The sequence below is a fragment of the Aethalodelphis obliquidens genome, unplaced genomic scaffold, assembly GCF_003676395.1.
Source record: "Aethalodelphis obliquidens isolate GAN/ISIS:26980383/991018 unplaced genomic scaffold, ASM367639v1 scaffold3, whole genome shotgun sequence".
Lineage (NCBI taxonomy): Eukaryota > Metazoa > Chordata > Mammalia > Artiodactyla > Delphinidae > Aethalodelphis > Aethalodelphis obliquidens.
In genome coordinates this window covers 71,158,798-71,176,125 of record NW_020837947.1, presented here as the reverse complement: position 1 = coordinate 71,176,125, position 17,328 = coordinate 71,158,798, and the positions used below count along the sequence as shown (strand labels likewise).

The following is a 17,328-nucleotide window of genomic DNA, read 5'->3' as shown; positions in this document are numbered from 1 at the left end:
TTTTTTTTTTTTTTTTTTTTTTTGCGGTACACAGGCCTCTCACTGTTCTGGCCTCTCCCATTGTGGAGCACAGGCTCCGGACGCGCAGGCTCAGCGGCCATGGCTCACGGGCCCAGCCGCTCCGCAGCATGTGGGATCTTCCCAGAACGGGGCACGAACCCATGTCCCCTGCATCGGCAGGTGGACTCTCAACCACTGCGCCACCAGGGAAGCCCTGCTGGAAGATTTTTAATCACTGTCTCAATTTCAGTGCTTGTGATTGGTCTGTTTATATTTTTTATTTCTTCCTGGTTCAGTCTCGGAAGGTTGTGCTTTTCTAAGAATTTGTCCATATCTTCCAGTTGTCCATTTTATTGGCATATAGTTGCTTGTGGTAGTCTCTCATGATCCTTTGTATTTTTGCAGTGTTACTTTTTTGCAGTTGTTACTTCTTTTTTGCAGTTGTTACTTCTTTTTTGCAGTTGTTACTTCTTTACTTCTCCTTTTTCATTTCTAATTCTGTTGATTTGAGTCTTCTCCTTTTTTTCCTTGATGCATCTGGCTAATGGTTTATCAATTTTGTTTATCTTCTCAAAGAACCAACTTACAGTTTTATTGATCTTTGCTATTGTTTCCTTCATTTCTTTTTCATTTATTTCTGATATGATCTTTATGATTTCTTTCTTTCTGCTAACATTGGGGGTTTTTTGTTCTTTTTTATCTAATTGCTTTAGGTGTAAGTTTAGGTTATTTATTTGAGATGTTTCTTGTTTCTTAAGGTAGGATTGTATTGCTATAAACTTCCCTCTTAGAACTGCTTTTGCTGCATCCCATAGGTTTTGGGTCATAGTGTTTTCATTGTCATTTGTTTCTAGGTATTTTTGATTTCCTCTTTGATTTCTTCACTGATCTCTTGGTTATTTAGTAGCATATTGTTTAGCCTCCATGTGTTTGTATTTCTTACAGATTTTTTCTGTAATTGATATGTAGTCTCACATCGTTGTGGTCAGAAAAGATACTTGATACGATTTCAACTTTCTTAAATTTACCAAAGCTTGATTTGTGACCCAGGATATGATCTATCCTGGAGAATGTTCCATGAGCACTTGAGAAGAAATTGTATTCTGTTGTTTTTGAATGGAATGTCCTATAAATATCAATTAAGTCCATCTTGTTTAATGCATCATTTAAAGCTTGTGTTTCCTTATTTATTTTCATTTTGGATGATCTGTCCATTGGTGAAAGTGGGGTGTTAAAGTCCCCTACTATGAATGTGTTACCGTCGATTTCCCCTTTTATGGCTGTTAGCATTTGCCTTATGTATTGAGGTGCTCCTATGTTGGGTGCATAAATATTTACAATTGTTATATCTTCTTCTTGGATCGATCCCTTGATCATTATGGAGTGTCCTTCTTTGTCTCTTCTAATAGTTTTTATTTTAAAGTCTATTTTTTCTGATATGAGAATTGCTATTCCAGCTTTCTTTTGATTTCCATTTGCATGGAATATCTTTTTCCATCCCCTCACTTTCAGTCTGTATGTGTCCCTAGGTCTTAAGTGGGTCTCTTGTAGACAGCATATATACGGGTCTTGTTTTTGTATCCATTCAGCCAGTCTGTGTCTTTTAGTTGGAGCATTTTATCCATTTACATTTAAGGTAATTATCGATATGTATGTTCCTATTACCATTTTCTTAATTGTTTTGGGTTTGTTATTGTAGGTCTTTTCCTATTCTTTGGTTTCCTGCCTAGAGAAGTTCCTTTAGCATTTGTTGTAAAGCTGGTTTGGTGGTGCTGAATTCTCTTTGCTTTTGCTTGTCTGTAAAGGTTTTAATTTCTCCATCGAATCTGAATGAGATCCTTGCTGGGTAGAGTAATCTTGGTTGTAGGTTTTTCCCTTCCATCACTTTAAATATGTCATGTCCCTCCCTTCTGGCTTGCACAGTTTCTGCTGAAAGATCAGCTGTTAACCTTATGGGGATTCCCTTCTGTGTCATTTATTGCTTTTCCCTTGCTGCTTTTAATATTTTTTCTTTGTATTTAATTTTTGATAATTTGATTAATATGTGTCTTGGCATGTTTCTCCTTGGATTTATCCTGTATGGGACTCTCTGCACTTCCTGGACTTGGTTGACTATTTCCTTTCCCATATTAGGGAAGTTTTCACCTATAATCTCTTCAAATATTTTCTCAGTCCCTTTCTTTTTCTCTTCTTTAGGGACCCCTATAATTCGAATGTTGGTGTGTTTAATGTTGTGCCAGGGGTCTCTGAGACTGTCCTCAATTCTTTTCATTCTTTTTTCTTTATTCTGCTGTGCGGTAGTTATTTCCACCATTGTATCTGCCAGGTCACTTATCCGTTCTTATGCTTCAGTTATTCTACTATTGATTCCTTGTAGAGAATTTTTAATTTCATTTATTGTGTTATTCATCATTGTTTGCTCTTTAGTTCTTCTAGGTCCTTGTTCAACACTTCTTGTATTTTCTCCATTCTATTCCAAGATTTAGGATCATCTTTACTATCATTACTCTGAATTCTTTTTCAGGTAGACTGCCTATTTCCTCTTCATTTGTTCAGTCTGGTGGGTTTTTACCTTGCTCCTTCATCTGCTGTGTATTTCTCTGTCTTCTTATTTTGCTTCACTTAGTGTGTTTGGGGTCTCCTTTTCGCAGTCTGCAGGTTCGTAGTTCCCGTTTTTTTTTTGGTATCTACCCCCAATGGGTAGGGTTGTTTCTGTGGGTTGCGTAGGCTTCCTGGTGGAGGGGACTGGTGCCTGTGTTCTGGTGGATGAGGCTGGGTCTTGTCTTTCTGGTGGGCAGGACAGTGTCCGGTGGTGTGTTTTGGGGTGTCTGTGGACTTAATATGATTTTAGGCAGCCTCTCTGCTAATGGGTGGGGTTGGTTTCCTGTCTTGCTAGTTGTTTGGCATAGGGTGTCCAGCACTGGAACTTGCTAGTCATTTTGTGGAGCTGGGTCGTAGCGTTGAGATGGAAATCTCTGGGAGAGCTTTCGCTGTTTAATATTATGTGGGGCTGGGAGGTCTCTGGTGGACCAGCATCCTGAACTCAGCTCTCCCACCTCAGAGGCTCAGGCCCAACCCTCGGCTGGAGCGCTAAGACCCTGTCAGCCACTCGGCTCAGAAGCAAAGGGAGAAAGAAAAGAAAGAAAGAAATAATAAAATAAAGTTTTTAAAATAAAAAAAATGTTAGTAAAAATATTAAAAAGTAATAAAAAAAAGGAAAAGAGAAGAGAGCAACCAAACCAAAAAACAAATCTACCAATGATAACAAGTGCTAAGAACTCTACTAAAAAAACAAACAAAAAAATACAGACAGACAGAACCCTAGGACAAATGGTAAAGGCAAATCTGTACAGACAAAATCACATAAAGAAGCATACACATACACACTAACAAAAAGGGAAAATATATATATATATATATATATTAAAAAAAGGAAGAGAGCAACCAAATCAATAAACAAATCTACCAATGATAATAAACTCTAAACACTAAAATAAAATAAACATAAAACTGGAAACAAATTAGACACAGAAAGCAAACCCCAAGTCTACAGTTGCTCCCAAAGTCCACCTCCTCAGTTTGGGATGATTCGTTGTGTATTCAGGTATTCCAAGAGATGCAGGTACATCAAGTTGATTGTGGAGGTTTAATCCGCTGCTCCTGAGGCTGCCTGGAGAGATTTCCCTTTCTCTTCTTTGTTCTCAAAGCTCACAGGGGCTCAGCTTTGGATTTGGCCCCGCCTCTGCGTGTAGGTCGCCGTAGGGCGTCTGTTCTTTGCTCAGACAGGACTGGGTTAAAGAAGCCGCTGATTCGGGGGCTCTGGCTCACTCAGGCCGGGTGGAGGGAGGGGCACGGAGAGCGGGGCGAGCCTAAGGCGGCAGAGGCCAGCACAACGTTGCACCAGGCTGAGGCGTGCTGTGCGTTCTCCCGGGGAAGTTGTCCCTGGATCCCGGGTCCCTGGCTGTGGCGGGCTGCACAGGCTCCCCGGAAGTGGGGTGTGGAGAGTGACCTGAGCTCGCCCACAGGCTTCTTGGTGGCGGCAGCAGCAGCCTTAGCGTCTCATGCCCGTCTCGGGGTCCGCGCTGATAGCCGCGGCTCGCGCTGCCCTTCTCTGGAGCTTATTTAGATGGTGCTCTGAATCCCCTCTCTTCGCGCACCCCGAAACAATGGTTTCTTGCCTCTTGGGCAGGTCCAGACTTTTTCCCGGAGTCCCTCCTGTCTGGCTGTGGTGCACTAACCCCCTTCAAGCTGTGTTCAGGCAGCCAACCCCAGTCCTCTCCCTGGCATCCGACCTCCGAAGCCCAAGCCTCAGCTTCCAGCCCCCGCCCGCCCCGGCGGGTGAGCAGACAAGCCTCTCGGGCTGGTGAGTGCCGATCGGCACCGATCCTCTGTGCGGGAATCTCTCCGCTTTGCCCTCCGCACCCCTGTGGCTGCGATCTCCTCCGTGGCTCCGAAGCTTCCCCCTCTGCCACCCGCAGTCTCCACCCGCGAAGGGGCTTCCTAGTGTGTGGAAACCTTTCCTCCTTCACAGCTCCCTCCCAGAGGTGCAGGTCCTGTTCCTATTCTTTTGTCTCTGTTTATTCTTTTTTCTTTTGCCCTACCCAGGTACGTGGGGAGTTTCTTGCCTTTTGGGAGGTCTGAGGTCTCCTGCCAGCATTCAGTAGGTGTTCTGTAGGAGTTGTTCCACATGTAGATGTATTTCTGATGCATTTGTGGGGAGGAAGGTGATCTCCATGTCTTCTCTGCCATTTTGAAGGTCACCCTATTTCTAGTTTTTAAAATGTCATTTTTTTAATCTTACATGTCGCATTCCATGCATTGTTTAGACATTAGGAAAGTGATTTCATGAAGTAGATTGAATAAATTATTAGTAGTTTGAAAACAAGGATGTAGATCCTAGAGCGTTTTACATATACGTATTTTGTCCTCAAGAACCTAAGCTTAAGTTATGCATATAGCAAATAATAAATATTTATTGAATAGCTTTATATTAATATATTAATTAGAACCGTATCAGTATTTCCTATTAGCATAGATATGTGAATCAATTGTAGAAACTCTTTTTTTAACATTCAACCAAATATATAGATTAGGGCTTCCCTGGTGGTTGAGAGTCCGCCTAATGATGCAGGGGATGCGGGCTCATGCCCTGGTCTGGGAAGATCCCACATGCCGCGGAGTGGCTGGGCCCATGAGCCATGGTCGCTGAGCCTGTGCGTCCAGAGCCTGTGCTCCGCAACAGGAGAGGCCACAACAGTGAGAGGCCCGCGTACCGCAAAAAAAAAAAACAAAAAACCAAAAAAATAATAAATATATATATATATATATATATATGTATATATATATATATATATATATATAGTTTAAGTTGTGAAATGTGAATTAGGTTGTGAATAAGTCAAATCTAAAGCTGACTTCTTTCAAAATGTGACTTTTTAATTTTAATTTCTAATATAATACATTTAGTTACTCAGCCTTCTGCTCTTTTTACACTCTACCAGGTATTATCAGTTTCTCTTGAAAATCCTACTGAAGTGTTTGAAGATGGAGAAAATCCACCAAGTAGTCGCTCCTCAGAGAGTGGATTCACTGAGTTCATACAATATCAAGCAGACCGAACTGATGACATCGACAGAGAACTGAGTGAGGGACCGGAGGCAGTTGCCATCCCAATTGGTAGCACATCATCTGAAACAGAAACGGCCTCCACTGTGGGATCTGAAGAAACTATCATCCAGCCCCCTTCCCTAGTCACTCAGGGGACAGCACCCCAAAGTGGGAAGACAGCGCAAAAAACTGCAATGCAGTGCTGCTTGGAGTATGTCCAACAGTTTCTCACCAGACTTATCAACCTCTACATCATTCAGAGTAACTCTTTCTCTCAGGCTTTGGCTACAGAGCATCAAGGGGATCTTAGTCGAGAGCTAGGAGAGACTTCAGACTGGGACAGGGATTCCCATGGTGGTGTAAAAGAGAGAAACATAAGTAAACAGAAAACTTCAAAAGAATACCTTTCTGCCTTCCTTGCTGCCTGTCAGCTCTTTCTGGAGTGCTCAAGCTTCCCAGTTTACATTGCTGAGGGGAACCATACCTCAGAGTTATGTTCTGAAAAATCAGAGACTGGTAAGGTCATCTCTATTGTACTTATTTAAAAATATTTCTTATGGCATGCTTTCCCCTCCCCCTTTATTTTAAGGAACACTCAGATATTAAAACTGGGATTTCTTTTAGCCTCTTAATTTTTAAAACTTTTATTTTAATTTGTAGATTTTTTTCAATGAAATACTGTCATTATGGGGAGATTGATATGTTGGAAAATTTCATTTCCTTTATTATGACTAGCATCATATGTGATTACCTTCATTTAAATTTTTATTTTTATATATATATATATATACACACACACAGACATACACACATACACATACATAGTACACACACATAGTACAGTGAGTACTACCTAATGTTAATTGATTACTAAACTTTTTTTAGGACAGAAAATAGCTTGTATGACTTGCATAAGAAAAATACATATTAAAAAATTCTTATGAAATTCCTGTTGCTGCTTTATTTTCTTGAAGCTCTAGTCTAAGTGAGAAACCATGGTTTTGTTCACCGAGCAAGGCCTAAAGTTATTTGGTAGAAGTGCTTTGTGTTTTGAAATTAACTTGGAAGATAGAGTGTGCGTGAAAGGTTCAGTGTGATGGACCGTGTTGGCTTCCGGCTTTCGTTTCAGACTGGGAGCACGTGCAGCCTCCACTGTGGCTCCAGACGCTGATGACCGCTTGCCTCCAAGCAAGTGATTGCAGTGTGCAGAGCGCCGCGATTTCACTAGTGATGGATCTGGTAGGATTGACTCAGTCAGTGGCCATGGTCACTGGGGAAAACATCAACAGTGTGGAGCCTGCACAACCCTTAAGTCCAAACCAGGGAAGAGTAGCTGTGGTTATTAGACCTCCCCTCACTCCGGGCAATCTGAGATATATAGCTGAGAAGACTGAATTTTTCAAGGTGAGCTCTAAGGAATACATTCATGACTAAGATGATACTTGAGCTAATTTGCATAGCAGAGATTTTAAAGAAGATAATCAGGCTTAATTAAACACCTCTTAATATCATACCATATAGGAAAAGACACCACACTTGATCAGTGCTGCTTGGCCAGTCTTCTCCCCAGTTTTGTGAGGAGAAAAAAGATAAGGATGAGGGGAGTATTAGGGTAAAGAGAAAAGTTCATTTATACAGTAAAATGTATTTCCAGATAAAGTGGTTGTGACACTTTTGCTTCTCGTAGAGTGCAACCTCAGCTCTCCAAAACACCCAGAAAAAGTTTTCTGACTCTGAATTGTATGATGATCATTTGTGATGTATGATGTCATTCAAAAAAAATGCAGTCTTTGATCTCTGTCACAACAGTACATATGATATCCTCTACATAGAAAGAACATCAAGTATATTTGACTTAAGCAGGTAGACTATTTATATATAAAATTTTTTTTTAATTTTAATGTAATTTCAAGTTATTGTGCCCCTCTAGATAGTTCCTCCTGCTAGGTTAGAGTTGGGTTCTACAATGTTGTGGTGAACCCTGATGACTTGCATTTTTATTAATGCTGTCATAGATCATCAAGTGCTGTGTTAACACATGTAGCACTGAAATACATACAACCTATTTTGTACGTTTTAAGTAGTTTGCATATTTGGACTATGAATTATATATCACTTTGCAGCATATAACTGTAAACGTTACAGTGCCTTCAATGTGGGATTTATATCCTCTTAAAGATAACATATTCTAGCATCACTTTACTAAACATCTCTAAAATAGTGAAATGGGGTCTCATCTGGACCCTGTAAAAAGTGATTACATATCTGCTGTTTAAGGTAAATATAATTAAAGGACTATCATAAGAGGTTCTAAAAGCCTGGACCAGAAAGTGAACAGATGGAAAGCTACACTTGTAAATCTCATTCCAGTGGCATAATGAGTATTAAGACCTTCTAGGTCTGGCAGTCAGAGGCTTGTTTGTACCTAATAGGAAATGTCTGTTAAATAAGTTTCCATTTGCAATTTTGTAACTGTGACTTTTACATCTTTTTTTAATAGCATGTAGCTTTAACATTGTGGAACCAGATGGGAGATGGGACACCTCAGCACCACCAGAAGAGTGTGGAACTGTTTTATCAATTACATAACTTGGTTCCTTCTTCTAGCATCTGTGAGGATGTTATAAGTCAGCAGTTGACCCATAAAGATAAGGTAAATTCTTCTCTTCTTATCCTGTGCCCACCCTACCTCCTGCTCGTATTATACTAAAAGGTAAATTAAGGAAACTCTAGGAAAATTATTTCATCTAGTATCTGAATAAGAGATAATATGAATTCATTCAGTGATCATCAAATCTTTAAAATACATGTGTTCTATTCTTTTTAGAGGAAAGTTCTTTACATAAGCATCAGTAATATGAAAAATCAAGGAACCCAAAATCAAATGCTGGGTTTATTTCTTGGTTCAGGATACCACCTGTGGGGAGTGATGATTAAAGTTGTTGGTGGTCCAAGTTCTTGGATTGTTTAAAGATGTATTCGGTGGCCTCAGTTATGAAACTGGTGGATACATTAACTAATATATGTGAAATGACATTTATAAGCTATAGAGTGTTAGTATGTGAGATTATATTATTTGCCTTATAATAAACATCCAAAATAAGGATTTTGTATCCTAATGTATATGAAGTGTGATACATACGTCAGTTAGAGTAAAGATGGCTGAGTCATGACTGGGCCTGAGAAGAAGCTAGAACGATCATTCTGATTGACCTGTTCAGGGTAACTTAATGAAGTTTGTGGTCTTCCTGTATCTGCTCTCTAACATTAATTTTAAGAAGATTTTATTGAACAGCTTTTAGAAGTGGATTGCCCTCATTTTGAAAAGTTCTCAGTGCTAGTGAGATTGAATGGGTTATGTTCAAAAAGACATTGTGTAGAGTAAATGCAGCATTTGGCAGGGGGACCTGGCAAATGAAGGAGTAAATGAGAGGACTGAAAAGCTTATTCCAAGAAAACTGTTAAAATTCTAATTTTACTTCAACACACTCTTTCAGAATTGTTCAGAAAATTTTAAATAGAGCCTTGTATTTCAGTGCAGTAATTTGCTTTACATTAAGTATAAATCTAGGACAAATTATACACCTGTTTACTTGTATAACATTTCATTTTAAAGAAATACTAAGCTCTGAATAAAGATATATCCATGGAAAAAACTATCTGTTATTACTTACTTTTATTTACATGTTTCTGTTGGTTGATGTACAAACACAGGCTTCACTGGAAAAACATTTATTAGGCCCACAGAAAAAGCAGGTGCTCCTCTAACCTATCACAAACAGTTTAGACAGTCGCAATCCCGATTTCAGGGGTCTTTTACTTGAAGGATTCCACAAATGCTGGAGGAAGACTATAAAATTTTTGGAATATTACAGTTTCTTTTTCTCTGTTTTTTTAAAATTTTATTTATTTTTTTTATACAGCAGGTTCTTATGAGTTATCCATTTTATACACATCAGTGTATACATGTCAATCCCAATCTCCCAATTCATCCCACCACCACCAACCCCCCCGCCACTTTCCCCCTTGGTGTCCATACGTTTGTTCTCTACATCTGTGTCTCTCTTTCTGCCCTGTAAACCAGTTCATCTATACCATTTTTCTAGATTCCACATATATGTGTTAATATACGATATTTGCTTTTCTCTTTCTAACTGACTTCACTCTCTATAACAGTCTCTAGGTCCATCCACATCTCTGCAGATGACCCAATTTCGTTCCTTTTCATGGCTGAGTGATATTCCATTGTATATATGTACCACATCTTCTTTATCCATTCGTCTGTCGATGGGCATTTAGGTTGCTTCCATGACCTGGCTATTGTAAATAGTGCTGCAGTGAACACTGGGGTGCATGTGTCTTTTTGAATTACGATTTTCTCAGGGTATATATCCAGTAGTGGGATTGCTGGGTCATATGGTAATTCTATTTTTAGTTTTTTAAGGAACCTCCATACTGTTCTCCATAGTGGCTGTATCAGTTTACATTCCCACCAACAGTGCAAGAGGGTTCCCTTTTCTCCACACCCTCTCCAGCATTTGTTGCTTGTAGATTTTCTGATGATGCCCATTCTAACTGGTGTGAGGTGATACCTCATTGTGGTTTTGATTTGCATTTCTCTAATGATTAGTGATGGTGAGCAGCTTTTCATGTGCTTCTTGGCCATCTGTATGTCTTCTTTGGAGAGATGTCCATTTAGGTCTTCTGCCCATTTTTGGATGGGGTTGTTTGTTTTTTTGATATTGAGCTGCATGAGCTGTTTATATATTTTGGAGATTAATCCTTTGTCCGTTCGTTTATTTGAAAATATTTTTTCCCATTCTGAGGGTTGTCTTTTCATCTTGTTTATAGTTTCCTTTGCTGTGCAAAAGCTTTTAAGTTTCATTAGGTCCCATTTGTTTATTTTTTTTATTATTTCCATTACTCTAGGAGGTGGGTCAAAAAAGATCTTGCTGTGAATTATGTCATAGAGGGTTCTTCCTGTGTTTTCCTCTAAGAGTTTTAAAGTGTCTGGTCTTACATTTAGGTCTTTAATCCATTTTGAGTTTATTTTTGTGTATAGTGTTACGGAGTGTTCTAATTTCATTCTTTTACATGTACCTGTCCAGTTTTCCCAGCACCACTTATTGAAGAGGCTGTCTTTTCTCCATTGTATATCCTTGCCTCCTTTCTCATAGATTAGTTAACCATAGGTGTGTGGGTTTATCTCTGGGCTTTCTATCCTGTTCCATTGATCTATATTTCTGTTTTTGTGCCAGTACCATATTGTCTTGATGACTGTAGCTTTGTAGTATAGTCTGAAGTCAGGGAGTCTGATTCCTCCAGCTCCATTTTTTTCCCCTCAAGATTGCTTTGGCTATTTGGGGTCTTTTGTGTCTCCATGCAAATTTTAAGATTTTTTGTTCTAGTTCCGTAAAAAATGCCATTGGTAATTTGGTAAGGATTACATTGAATCTGTAGATTGCTTTGGGTAGTATAGTCATTTTCACAATATTGATTCTTTCAATCCAAGAACAATTTCTATGTGATTTCCATTAACACATTTTCATTATCTAATACCAAATACTGGTCTTTCTAAATAATTTATTTTTCCATTATTCTATCCATTGTTATCTTAACAGTTAATCTTTTCCAAATAATCCCAAAAATGATATAATATTTTTCTTGTAGAAATAATTTTTTTAGGTCCTTAAAATTTTTAATCTAATAAACCAGCTTTTTAGGTGTTGATAAATTCATTTGGGATTAATGTGTAATTTCTGGGAGCAAAAGCAAAGTATATAGTGCCATAAAATTGGTTTTGACTACTGTGTACTTATATATTAAAATGAGGGGGAAAGTGCTTCCTATACTCAGAATATCATAACATGCACATTATTAGGTTTTTCCATCCCCTGTTATAAAATAATCTAGTAAACTGATTACCTAAACTAAATAATAACTTATGTGGCAGCATGAGATGATCCTTTAGGTTTAATATTTCTTTATATATTTAAGTATTTTCCACTTTTCTACTTCCATAAAAAACACAGCTTATTTCATCGGGTGTTGGAGCTCTGTGAACATTGAACATAATACAACATAATACTCTGTCTTAAATAACTACTTTGTTCATACTAAAATCACTTAATACCTTCAAAGAATAATAAAATAATCTCTCATATTCATCCTCAGAAAATAAGGATGGAAGCACATGCAAAATTTGCAGTTCTTTGGCATCTAACGAGGGACCTCCATATAAATAAGTCTTCATCTTTTGCACGGTCTTTTGACAGGTTGGTTACATTTTATATTCTGATATCTTAATGTTTCTTTTCGTGAATCCCCTGGCCTATTTGGTAGGGGAGAGAGAGCAGGGATAGGAGAGAGCAACTTGCGATTTTATAAAGAGAATTTATAAATTATTTTTTAAAATCTAAGCTGTATTAAAAGGCATGGCATTTTCATTTATCTAACAGATTTTCACCTTTCATGCTCTGGAGCACCCAGTGCCCCTTCCTTTCATTGGATGACTTCATCAAGTTACTTCTGTGTGCCAGGAGCCATTCTAGGTGTCAGGGTTACAGCAACAGATACAGCCTGCTTGAGTTCACATTCAGTGAAATTTCATATAAACAGTAGATTGTATAAGTGTTTCTCTAGTAATCATTCTCAGTCTTCTGCCTGAACCAGACCTTAAAATCTACAGCAAAAATACTGACAAAGCGCTTCCATGGATTAAAACAATCTGTAGTTAACTGCCTGAGAGTTTGTCTAGACTACATAGATGACCCATACCCCAAATATGAGATTTGCAGTAACTTCCAAGGAGATGCCATTTATAGGTAAATTTACATACATTGGCATAGATAGCAGTCTCACCAGCAAGTCTCATAGAGGTGGCCCCAAATCTAACTACACTGAAGCCCCACTCAGGATCAGATGTGGACTCTACTGGATGTTATTTCAGCTGGTGATTTCACGCAGCATCACCATTTTAAAACGGTCTGCTGTTGAACCCCTGTAATGAACTGGTCCCTGGGCCTAGGTGCTTTACAAATACCATCTGTAATTTAATGACCGCCTGTCCTCATCACGTGAGGCAGTGAAGGCCCCAGTGAAGTTAAGTGATTTGCCGAAGATCGTTATACACGAGGTGAAGTGGATGGCCCAGACTTGAATCTTAGGTTGTCTGATTCCAAACTATACCTCCACACCTTTCACCTTGAATTAAGCACATCGCTTTCAACTGGTAAAGAGAATGGGCGCAGTGGGGCACAGACCAACATGAAAGTAGTGTTGACTTGCAGATGGTTCAGTATTTGGTGATGTGAACAGTAATATGTTGCTAAAACAAGACTAATTGTCTAAGGGTTTTTTTTTTCTGTTTTTTAGTATTTTTCTTTTAAAAGTAATGTATGCTTGTGAAATTTCAAAAAACACAAGAAAAGAGAAAAAACTATTTCTCCTTTCTTATTGTATCTACTGAGACTGGGGATTAAGATTATTAAAATACTGTGGTCAAAAGTTATTCTGAAGTATGATTACTTTAAAATAGTTAATTCAAAGCAAGAAACACAACTTATCGTAATGTTAATTTTAGAAAAATTAGAGTGTTAAAATTAAAGTAGGTATTTTGCTCTTTGTTTTAATTATTGGTGTTTATTGTAGGTCACTGTTCATCATGTTAGATAGCCTTAACAGTCTCGATGGTTCCACCAGCTCTGTGGGACAAGCCTGGCTGAACCAAGTCCTGCAAAGACATGATATTGCAAGAGTTTTGGAACCACTGCTATTGCTCTTGCTTCATCCCAAAACTCAGAGGGTTTCAGTGCAGCGGGTACAAGCAGAACGTTATTGGAATAAGGCCCCCTGTTATCCCGGAGAAGAGAATGACAAGCATTTCATGCAAAACTTTTCCTGCAATAATGGTGAATATCACACGGAAGTAGAACAACTTTATTTAGAATTAAATTATTAAAATAAAATGAAAGGCGGACACAACAGTGATTGTCAGGAGAACCAAATGTGAGAATTTCTCCCTGCGCTGATTTTCTCCCCTCCTCATGGACTAGCAGTGCTCACATGGGCTGTGTCAGTATGTACCTTATCAGTGACCATCACAGGGGACTTGGATGTCTGTTATCAGTTGCTTCTTTCAGGGGAGGACTCAGCCCAGCTCTGGTCAGAAACATTCTTCAGTATTAATAAATAACCTTTAGAGTTTATAATCCTGGCCCTGCAAGGCTCTGTAGATACTTCACTGGGAATCTTTAGTAAGCTTATAATGCACTTTATATTTCATGCATCATTTTCCTCATCTGTAAAATAGGAATGATAATACCCATCTCTCAGGGCTTCATTGTGAATGTCAGATATAGTAATGTTTGTGACATATTTAGTGCAGAGACTAGTGTGTTTGATAAATATTCTCTATTGCTAGAATAAAGTCCACACTTCACAAATTGCCAAATGATACCCTCTGTAATACACTGATAATGGCCCCCTTAGGTTAATATACCTTAGGGACAAAGGACTCAATATTTCATTTGTATCTCTTGTCAAATAATCCTGGGAGGTCAGTAATGAAAGGTCATTTGACCGAGCAGGAAGCTGATGCTTAGAAGGCTGTGGCTTTCTCAAAGTCCCACAGCTGGTAAGTGGTTAAGCTAGAACTAAACTGTCGTGCTCCTACTTCATCTTTAGTGTGTTTCTACAGAGCCTTGGTTCCTTTCTCTAACTACCTTTCCACTGCTTCCCCTGAATCTTCTAAGAACATGCTCTACCCTGCTTATTGCCAGAACTCTTGTGTTAGCGCTTTGCCTGCCATAGTTCCTGCCTGTCAGCTGAATTCTCATCTGTCCTCTGAGATCATGCTCAGACCTCACCTGTGGTGTCATGATGCTTTTCCTAAATTTGAAGCATCTGATTTTGCACTGCTTGCATGGAACTAAGCCTCTCTAAAAGAATGTCCCCACAAAAGTACCGAAATGGATGTTTGTGATGCCCTGCTAGTTTTAAACTTCTTAGAGAGAACAGTGATGTCTTTTCCTTACCTCACCCTCCTGTCCTGGTTTAGGGCCTTACTCAAACTATATAATTCATAAATGCTTGTTGAATTTTATTAAAATCAAGAAGATTATGTATTTATATATTAACTATATACTAAATGATTTTAAAAGGATCTCGTATTTGGGGATAAGGGCAAAGTTTTATATTTTATCTGTTAAATGTGCTGTTTTGTTTAATTCAGTTGAATAATAGGCCTTCTAGTATTGAATTGTCTATTAAATTCTAGTTAATGGTCATCTACATAATTTTCTAACTTAAGTCTCGCATATTAATAAATATTTTAATAGGAAAATATAAGGAGGTAATGAAAGTAATGATTAAAAATCTTGTTCAGTCTACATTTCAGTTATTTTAATATATTTTATATTTTTCCTTTACTCTTTTTCTCATATGCCAGTAAGCCAAGTACAACTCATTGCATCGAAAGGAAATGGTGAAAAGACGCTTACCATGGATGAAATAGAGAACTTCAGTCTTACTGTTAATCCATTAAGTGACAGACTGTCCCTTCTAAGTACCAGCAGTGAGACAATTCCAATGGTTGTATCTGATTTTGATCTTCCAGACCAACAGATAGAAATACTTCAGAGTTCTGACTCTGGATGTTCTCAGTCCTCTGGTGGGGACAACTTGAGTTACGAAGTTGATCCTGAAAACGTGAATGCACAAGAGGATTCCCAGATGCCAAACGCAGGCTCCCCAGATGACGATGTTCAGCAGGTAGTCTTTGACCTGATATGTAAAGTCGTAAGTGGCCTCGAAGCAGAATCTGCGTCAGTGCCATCTCAGTTAGAAATTGAAGATATGCCGCCAAAGGACAACGATGTAGATCCGGGTGAGGAGATGATTAAAAGTGAAGACCAGTCCGCTCAGCAGAGTCAGATTGCTTTGCCGAGTAACGAAAATTCTCAGTTTTTGTCTGTGTCTGCAGAGGAAGGCTGTGAGTGTGTGCCAAATGGAATCTCCAGAAATAGCTCCTCACCTTGTATTTCAGGAACCACACAGATTCTCCATGACTCTTCTGTTGCTGCTACAGAAACCAGATCTAGACAGAGAAGTCACAGCAGTATTCAGTTCAGCTTCAAAGAAAAATTATCAGAAAAAGTCTCAGAGAAAGAAACAATTGTTAAGGAGTCAGGTAAACAACCAGGAGCAAAACCTAAAGTAAAACTTGCCAGAAAAAAGGATGATGACAAGAAGAAAACTTCAAGTGAGAAACTCAAACAAACCAGTGTTTTCTTTAGTGATGGTCTGGATTTAGAGAACTGGTATAGCTGTGGAGAGGGAGAGATTTCCGAAATTGAGAGTGACATGGGTTCTCCAGGTTCACGGAGATCTCCCAATTTCAACATCCATCCACTCTATCAACATGTGCTTTTGTATCTGCAGTTGTATGATTCATCAAGGACTCTGTATGCTTTTTCTGCCATCAAGGCCATCTTGAAAACTAACCCCATTGCTTTTGTAAATGCCATTTCAACCACTAGTGTGAATAATGCATATACTCCTCAGCTGTCTCTGCTTCAGAACCTATTGGCCAGACACCGGATTTCTGTTATGGGCAAAGATTTTTATAGTCACATTCCTGTGGACTCGAATCATAATTTCCGGAGTTCTATGTACATAGAGATCCTCATTTCCCTCTGCTTATATTATATGCGTAGCCATTACCCAACTCATGTCAAGGTCACGTCACAAGATTTAATAGGCAATCGAAACATGCAGATGATGAGCATCGAAATTTTGACACTCCTCTTTACTGAGCTGGCAAAAGTCATCGAAAGCTCTGCGAAAGGTTTCCCTAGTTTTATCTCTGATATGTTATCTAAGTGCAAAGTTCAGAAAGTGATTCTTCACTGTTTGCTGTCGTCTATCTTTAGTGCACAGAAATGGCACAGTGAAAAGATGGCAGGTAAGAACATGGTTGCTGTGGAAGAAGGTTTCTCAGAGGACAGCCTGATCAATTTCTCAGAAGATGAATTTGACAATGGCAGCACACTCCAGTCACAGCTTCTTAAAGTGCTTCAGAGGCTCATTGTTCTAGAACACAGGGTAATGACTATCCCTGAAGAGAATGAAACAGGTTTTGATTTTGTGGTATCTGATCTGGAACACATCAATCCCCATCAGCCCATGACTTCTCTTCAGTATTTGCATGCCCAGCCAATCACATCTCAAGGCATGTTCCTCTGTGCGGTGATACGAGCTTTACATCAGCACTGTGCTTGTAAGATGCACCCACAATGGATTGGTTTAATCACATCTACTCTGCCTTACATGGGAAAAGTTCTGCAGAGAGTGGTTGTTTCTGTGACACTACAGCTTTGCAGAAATCTAGATAACCTAATTCAACAGTACAAATATGAAACAGGATTATCTGATAGTAGGTAAGGGTTGATTTTTAATTTTGTCATTATTAACATTTTTTACATATATTACTGCTTAATCATCTAGTAAGTCAGTTGCAGTTTGGGGAAGTAAATTAGTGGTTCTCATTAGGTTACAAACAGTATCTTATTTTCATAAAGAATATTGAGGAAGAGTATCAACAAAAGAATCAGGAGTGGAAAACAAGGAATATATAAACAGGACTTTTTTCTCCTAAGAGCTGAAATTAATTTTGATGCTCTTAACAGAGCTGGCAAACGTAATAGAAAGCTCAGCAAAGGG

The 17,328-nt window shown here is 38.8% G+C and overlaps 1 protein-coding gene across 8 annotated transcripts in view; it reads left to right on the top strand.

The window, feature by feature from the left end:
- Nucleotides 1-17,328, top strand: part of DOP1A (DOP1 leucine zipper like protein A) — a 113,052-nt gene that overhangs the window by 63,755 nt on the left and 31,969 nt on the right. For 7 of the 8 annotated variants that reach the window (XM_027091523.1, XM_027091500.1, XM_027091533.1 and 4 more), the window contains 6 exons: nucleotides 5,502-6,123; nucleotides 6,737-7,011; nucleotides 8,108-8,260; nucleotides 11,782-11,882; nucleotides 13,258-13,517; nucleotides 15,056-17,045. In XM_027091523.1, the coding sequence (XP_026947324.1) occupies nucleotides 5,502-6,123; nucleotides 6,737-7,011; nucleotides 8,108-8,260; nucleotides 11,782-11,882; nucleotides 13,258-13,517; nucleotides 15,056-17,045 (3,401 nt within the window). The remainder of the gene's footprint in view (nucleotides 1-5,501; nucleotides 6,124-6,736; nucleotides 7,012-8,107; nucleotides 8,261-11,781; nucleotides 11,883-13,257; nucleotides 13,518-15,055; nucleotides 17,046-17,328) is intronic. The other variant, XM_027091506.1, reaches the window with a different exon arrangement.